The sequence below is a fragment of the Rhinichthys klamathensis genome, unplaced genomic scaffold (assembly GCF_029890125.1).
Source record: "Rhinichthys klamathensis goyatoka isolate OS25496 unplaced genomic scaffold, OSU_Roscu_1.1 h1tg000032l_1, whole genome shotgun sequence".
Lineage (NCBI taxonomy): Eukaryota > Metazoa > Chordata > Actinopteri > Cypriniformes > Leuciscidae > Rhinichthys > Rhinichthys klamathensis.
The window spans coordinates 4,204,676-4,212,577 of NW_026606581.1; the positions used below are offsets into that span (position 1 = coordinate 4,204,676).

At 37.8% G+C, this 7,902-nt stretch overlaps 1 protein-coding gene across 1 annotated transcript; it reads left to right on the plus strand.

Moving 5' to 3' along the window:
• On the plus strand, nt 1–6,544 carry itgb1bp1 (integrin beta 1 binding protein 1). The gene is made up of 7 exons (XM_056245626.1): nt 1–153; nt 1,977–2,106; nt 2,501–2,579; nt 2,663–2,793; nt 3,595–3,687; nt 3,914–4,063; nt 5,911–6,544. The coding sequence occupies exons 2-7, from the start codon at nt 2,035–2,037 to the stop codon at nt 5,980–5,982; spliced, it is 597 nt and encodes a 198-aa protein (XP_056101601.1). The 5' UTR covers nt 1–153; nt 1,977–2,034; the 3' UTR covers nt 5,983–6,544.
• Nucleotides 6,545–7,902: the final 1,358 nt, after the last annotated feature.

Below are 7,902 nucleotides of genomic sequence, written 5' to 3' on the forward strand. Positions count from 1 at the left end.
AAGAGGTGCAGGGTGGAGCCGTACAGGAAGTAAAGTGTCAACGCACGTCTCGCCAAAGCAGAGAGAGAGAGAGAGCTACCGACCGCCGCTTTGATGAACCATATTAATAATTATTACAGCCCTACACTGCTGCATAGTGAGCTCAAAATAGAGGTATGCCCAGTGTGCTTGTTTACCAAGTTCATATTATTCATAGTTATGTATAGAAATGCCAATAAACGACCAAATAACAGCCCTTTGCGTTTGCATTAGTCAAGTTAGACGTGGGTCAGGGGTGCTGCTCAATGTTTATCCTAGCAACGGGTTTCCGTTATTTTCCAAGGGGTTTTCATTAACAATGTGCCCGCGGAGAGCTCGTGCCTACTAGTAATCACACACCACGAGCTAGTGCGCGAGCCGAGCGCCTCTCTGTAGATTCATAGAAAGTTACCCAAAGTTTGGCACCATTGTTTTATAGGGGCGTGGGCTCATCTCGAACCCCAAGAACATGTTTGTCCAAGCTGCTTCTTAAACTCGTATAAAGGCACTATTGATATGTAGCGTAATAAGTGTATCTGAACAGAAATAATACGTAAGGAACCTTGTTAATTGTTCATTACGCTGAAACGGCACTTAATTTACACTCTTGACTCATAGTTATTTGGTTCGAAGTCAGTCTTGAGTGTGCATATCATAAAACGATTAATTTAAATGGACATTTTTGAACTGATTCATTGGGATGAATCAAACTTATCAACACCTTCACGTTATAATTAAACAATATAACGACATTTTAGCCAGAAAACGTTCCTATATCTGTATCAAAATTTTTATTATATGTATAAAACTCTAGAAAATACTATGTACAAATATAGATATTGATGTCAATTTAGTCCATAGATATAAAATATATATAAATATGTTTAAAGCTACATAACATGCTGAAAATCCAAAGGTAAAGGGTCATAAATGGTTCTTTAAATAAGGGTCAAATATTACCTGTGAATAAATAAAAATATATATTTTAATAAGTAAATTACATCATTATAAATTAATGTGCTTGTATGTTTCTTTGTTTAGATAAATGTCTCAAATCTAGTTCCATTACCAAATAATGAGAATTATTTTTTATCAAAAATCATTTTTTGATTTCAAGGCCTTAAAAGTCATTAAAATATTTTGTGGTTTATCTTTATTTCTCTGTTTAATTCTAATTATAGTCTCTAAAATATTTTATTGGCTACATATTGCACGTTATCTTCAGTGTTAGAGTCATTTGTACACCATTGGGTGCACATTCTTTAAATATTAGTACCAGCTTTACAGGAAACAACAATGGGTGTGATTTTGATTAATTTAAATGTACACTATGTAACTATTTTTTTTTATATATAACAAAACTACATGCATTTTGTGGAAGGACATTGTTTTGGTTGTGCTTGTGCAGATGAATATGATTCTTCCTCATAGAGAAATTAGAGATTATCCCACTACTCATAAAACATTTACTACTAGGTTTAAGAGAGATAACCAGTTTAGATTGAAAGAACTCAGGCTAACTAGCATAAGACATTACTGTAGTTATACCCATTAATAGACACTTCATTGAAAATAGCAGCACAGCGCTACAACAACCCTTCACAATAGATAATGCTTTACAATGCTTGAACTCTGTTAGAGAGCTACATATAGCAATTTATCTTGTTTAATAAAATACCTTACTCTGACCTGTTGAGTAATAAAAACAGCATCTCCGCGTTGCTTTTACAATGTTTCAAATCCCTCAGTTCTCGCCATCTCCGAAAAGCCAGGCCAATGTTGATTCTCGTTTTATTACGAGTTCTGTCATGTTCTCTTTTTGCCAGCAGACTCTCCTCTCACGTTTTGGAACAAGGATTGATGATGTTTTGACCCAATATTTAAATTTTGTTTATTTTGAAAGTGTAAAACTGCTTAGTCTACCTTTAAATGGTGCTAAAGCTGATAAATCTCCTCAGACTCTGCTGCCATCTGCTGGTAAGCTGGAGAACTGCAGCACTGGCGTCATGGTGAAGGATGTTTCGAAAGGTCAAGAAGCGCCACAGCAGCAGCAGCTCCCAGAGCAGTGAGATCAGCACTAAAAGCAAGGTCAGTTCACCAAAAGTAATCAAGTACACGCGTCATAAACTAAATGTTGGCTGAATCTCCATGTGCACATTACTGTATGTGCTTTCTATACCTAGTAGAAAGCACATAAAGTATGTCATTTAGCATAACTAATGCAGTAAGTATGAATTGACCCAGTATGCCTGTACTACAATATAATAAAATGGCACCTTCATAACGGAGAGTGCAGTGAAAGAGGTCTTGGCCAGTAATAGCTCACAAGGCATGCATGGATTCATCCTTATTAAAAAAGTACAATATGCTATGATTTCAGACCTAATAATTTATAAAAGAGTGAATTTGGATTCACCAATTCTGTCTGCTGACTTCTGTATTCCACAAAGTTCATTATAAACTGTAATTTCCCTTTTTACAGTCAGTAGATTCCAGTTTGGGAGGCCTGTCTAGGTCAAGCACAGTCGCCAGTCTTGATACAGACTCCACCAAGAGCTCAGGTTAGTCCTCAATGAAACCTGTGGAAACGCATGCGTGTATATTTTTGACTCCGTAAGAGTTCCTGACCTTGTTGACCCTTCAGGTAACGCTGTGTCTGACACGTGTGCTGAGTTCAGAGTCAAGTATGTGGGAGCCATCGAGAAGCTGCAGTTTAAGATGAGCAAAACCCTCCAGGAGCCTCTAGACCTGATCAACTTCATCGATGCAGCTCAGGTAAGGATCTACAGAAGGGGAAGATGTAACCCCCTTAAAGGTGCAGTGAGCGATTTCTGAGAAACACTGTTGATATTTGAAATCAACCCAAACAAACAGGCCCCTCCCTTCATTGCTCCGCCCCCAAAATGCCCAAACACTCAATGCAAGAGTGGAGGTCTCTTTATTCCAGCTGAAGCAAAGCAAAATAAGTATTTACGAAGAAATAAAGCAAAGATGACGAACGAACGACAAGGAAGAACAAAAAATGAATACAGTACACAAGACTATGTACAAGCAAGAGTATGTTGATAGTCACCAGCAGCACACCAGCTTCAGATAAACAATGACACTCTTGTTACTGTAGTTTACATTACAACAGCATATCTTGGTTCTGTGAAAAATAGCAAAACCAATGTTGTTCTACGTATGGAGCTGAAAAAAAATGCATCCTTGGCATCAATTTTCAGGCCTTAGGTCTTTCCTGTGCTGGAAAGCTTTTCCAATATTACCGCAGGTCCTACAACTCTTGCCTGATCTCTTGCCTTCTATTTCCAGTGATGTTCCTCTGGCCTTTTCTCTTTTGCAATCTCTATTTTTACACTCAAATCTCCCTCTTGCGCACTCTCTCATCACGAGTGGGCACGCCCCCCACTGCTGATTGGCTACAATTTTGTTGTGGCGCTCGGTCTGATCCACTTTCAACAGTGTTTCTCAGAAATCTTCTCAGACCTCTAATCTAGCGAACTGTATTTAAAATTTTTTTAAATAAATGTTGTCTGAAGCTGTTTAAAAACCTAATCTCATGTATTCACTTTAAAGCAAGATGGAAAACTGCCATTTGTGCCTGGAGATGAGGAAATGATTCTGGGAGTGTCCAAGTATGGAGTTAAAGTGGCTTCATTAGACCAGTGTGTGAGTCGACTCAATGTCATTGTTAACTATGAGATATTTGGCTTCTTTTCTTTTTACACGAAATAAACGAGCATGTTGAGAGAAGCTTGAAATTCACGTTCACAAAATAATGTGGAACTGCATGTCTTGAAACCGAAACATCTATCTACACCACGATGAAATACAGGATTTCAGTGTAATGTCATGGCTGGGTATCTGATTTGTTATCGATTCTTTCTCTTCTCAGGATGTGCTTCACCGTCACCCGCTCTACCTGATTGTGCGTATGCTTTGCTATGATGATGGTCTGGGTGCTGGAAAGAACCTGCTCGCACTGAAGACCACTGATACCAAGCAACATGACTGCAGCATCTGGGTGTATCAGTGCAGCAATGCGGTAAGACCTGGATACAGGAAGTGTTTCTGAGAGCATATAAAGATCTGGGGTCTCATTTATAAAACTGTGCGTAGAATCCTTACTAAAAGTGTACGTGCGTCCGAAAGCCAAAAATGCGTACGCAAACAAATATTCTGACTTATACAACCGTGCGTACGCCAGAACCTGCGCAGAATTCACTTTATAAATCCCAGTCAGCGGAAGAATGTGCGCACTTGCGTCTCCTCCCCGAAACAACCATATATGGAGCTTACAACGCCTAGTTTTACTATGCATATCCTTACTGCATATCATTTGCATATGATTATTCATCCACGTGATAACATGTTTAACGGTACAAGACATTTGGAAAATATGAAATACGGATGTGCCGTCACATTAGTTACATTAATAAAAAATAATTTAGTAGCCTATATCCTTGCCTTGTTTTTGAATAAATAAATCAAATAGTGTAAAATACATTTCAGAGAAAGTTTTTCTCAATCTTTTCCACTGGCCAAAGAGTATTTTTAATTGATTTATATTTTTAATGGAAACAGATAGACCTTGTAGTGCATTATTTGCACGAAACTATTTTCTCAGACAATCTGCTATTATCATAAGCAATTATCTCTGTAGTTAACACATTAAAACACAGCATGACAGAGGGAAAGTGTTTGAAAGCATTGCATCCACAACAAATATTTCTAGTCATTGAATATAAAAAAATGTTGTAACTTCTCAGTAATGATTTCATGTAATTTAAGTGTCTAACTCCATTCATCAGAATGGCATATTTAATCTAAATGTTTATATCAGAAGTAAAACATAGTTTTATTTATTTAAACTGTTATTGTGAACATATTTCACAGAACACTGTATTTATGATTATAATGAAGATTTACGGTTTTAGATACGCCGTACGTACGTTTCCAGCCCCGTTTTGTGCGTACACACGCTTTATAAATGAGACCCCTGATGATGTAGCAGAAATATTTAGTATTTCATTATTTATGTATTTGCTCTAAAATGGCTTGAAAATGTAATTTTATTTTAAATTGAAGGAACCATCATTTAGAACAAAAAGCTTTATTTAAAATTCATTCCTGTGATGCAAAGCTGAATTTTCAGCATCATTACTCCAGTGTCACATGATCCTTCAGAAATAATTTAATATGCTGAATTAATGCTCAAGAAACATTTCTTATTATCAATGTTGAAAACTGTTATGCTGCTCAAAGCTTGGGTAGACAATTTCAGGGAGCTTTAAAAAAAGCACCCTTCAGAGCGTCTCCAAAGCCATAACTCCTCCAAAACACATGACACGGCGTGAACGCAGCATAAGCTCGTTATTTTGGTTCAGGAGGAACTGTTAAATGCGGCTGCTGTTTGTTTGAGGCGGTCAGTGACTGTGTCTACAACTCTCTGTTGAGGTATGGAAATACATAGGTTGGTAGGTAGGAGATCCAAACACTGCATTCGGACCGAACATTTATTGGTCCTGAGACTTCCCTAGAAGACATCTTTTAATAGACCACTTCTATTATTGATTGCTATCAGGATGTGAAGAGAGTTTCAACCAGTATAACAAAAAGTGTCACCCTACCCTAGCTTTAATATTTTTTATGATACTTTTTTCAGGATTCTTTGATGGATAGAAAGTTCAAAAGAACATTTATTTGAAATCGAAATCTTTTGTACACGTCTTCACTGTCACTGTTGATCAGTTTAATGCATCCTTGCTGAATAAAAGTATTAATTTCTCTTTCAAAAAAAATCCTTACTGTCCGCAAACTTTTGAATGGTTGTGAACATTGAAAACTCTGCTACATTCTGTAGCTTTAACACATCATTTTTGTGCTCTGCAGGAACAAGCCCAGGCCATCTGTAAAGTCCTGTCCACCTCCTTCGACTGTGCTCTGGCCTCAGAGAAGTCCTGAGGAGTGCTGGGAACGCGCGTTCCTGTTCTTCCACCCTCACTGGTTCCTTCAGCAGGACGAGAAAGTCAGTCTGTTTGTAGAAGGTTCCCTTTTTAAACAGATATGCTGGAATTTGTCTCACTTTGATTAATGTTAGCACAGCTGTTCGGTCTTTGTTCAGTATGAAAGGGCAGCCATCTCAACCACGTTTACAACATATTCATTAGTCTTACCCAGCATCCTCTTCTCCTAACAGCCCCACCCCAACCCAAAAGTCCAAGTTCGGGCTGCGTCTATTTTTGTAACCTAATTTAATCTTATTTAATGTAAATATACAACAACCTCAGAGCACATTTCCCACCACGGGCCAGTGAATCCGGGATTTCTTGGACTCTAGTGGGATTTGTGTTAAGCGTGGTACATTAGTGTCAGTGGAACACAAAGATGCTGTAAAACCCAAACCCCCTGCACCCTGTATCCTGCACTTCTGAACATGCCCTTCTTCTGTCGTCCTGGTGTGTGTCTTGGTCCAAGTGGGATCGGATCAGTTAATACGGTACAATAAATCAATGCGAATGTATAATGTGGAGTTTCTTCTCATGTTTTTTTCCTCATCCCCAATAGATGGCAGTGCTCTTTAACCTATTGAGTTATGGACTTCTGTTTTCAAATGATTAATCTTTAATACAAAAACATCTCACAGGCCCCTAACTGAGAGGGATGGGGGAACCCTTCAGAAGGTTATTGTCCTTTTATCTGTCAGTTTCACTTAATCTACCTGAATAATGCAACACCTGAATGAAATTAATTCATGTCTTTTTTTTTTTTATTCCAGTTTTCCCATTTATTTGTACATATATGCATATATTTATATATTAGCAACAATGACGTTTATGGTAAACGGATGAATAGAGGTTGTTTTCATCTTAATTAAAAGTGTACTGTAACAGTCTTATCTAACAAAACGCCAGTCATTATCAGTTAAGCTCTCTGTTTACAATTAAATATGCACAAAGCAAAGTCTACATTTATTTACAATCACAGCCGGCCAGGTGCCGTCCGTATACATTGAGCTGAATGCAGGATAATTACATCCCGTCACTGCCCGAGTTACAGGTCACTCTGGCCCGAGCTCAATCAAGACTAACATGACTGTAATTAAAAGTTACATAACAGACTCTATTAAGTTGCTCTGCAACCACATCAAACACTCATGACATTAAAAACGCTCCTGCACACAATTACTGATGGATGAGCATTTCAAAGCTTTAGAAAGGATTTTAAGAGAAGTGTTGTGAGGGAAATATGGCATGAGGGATTTTAATTTCCCCTGGAATACAATTAGCGCTAGAGAAAGAAAGAGATGCCGAGTTATTACTGGTACAGGGAACACCCATCTGGCCAACCAAAGCTGGGAGATTCAGGGCACATCCTGGTTGGTGGAAATACATATAATTCATATCTCAAACTGACACCTTGAAATCTGTTAAAAATGACAAGGTTTTAGTGCTCTCAAGCTGAAAACACTATTCAGTGTATGTTCATGTTCTACACACTGAAGGAAGGTAAGAGCTTCTTAAAGGGTTATTTCATCCAAAAATGAAAATACTGTCATCATTTGCTTTTAAACCTGTATGATTTTCTATCTAGCCAGAAACGTTTTGAAGAATGTCAAGAGTGCTTTTTCCATAATGACGACAAACCTGTCTAGGAAAATTGTAAAGTGGTCCATATGACACATGCACAGCATTCCAAGTACACTGAACCCATATGTTGACTACAATAGACAAATTAAAGTTGTGTTTGTTTCAAATATGACACGTGTCAAGTTGGACGTCATTGGTTTGTCATGTCGAGGGAGGTTTGATTTTAAACGAATAACAATGTCTTTCCAATCCAAACCTGAATTACTTTTTTTTTTCCTGTGAAACACAAAAGGAG

Bases quoted from the DNA above. Each gene is read 5' to 3' on its own strand.
- itgb1bp1 (XM_056245626.1), top strand. From the start codon at position 2,035: ATGTTTCGAAAGGTCAAGAAGCGCCACAGCAGCAGCAGCTCCCAGAGC. The intron at 3,688-3,913 runs GTGAGTCGACTC...TTCTCTTCTCAG, and splicing joins TGGCTTCATTAGACCAGTGT to GATGTGCTTCACCGTCACCC. The intron at 4,064-5,910 runs GTAAGACCTGGA...TGTGCTCTGCAG, and splicing joins TGTATCAGTGCAGCAATGCG to GAACAAGCCCAGGCCATCTG.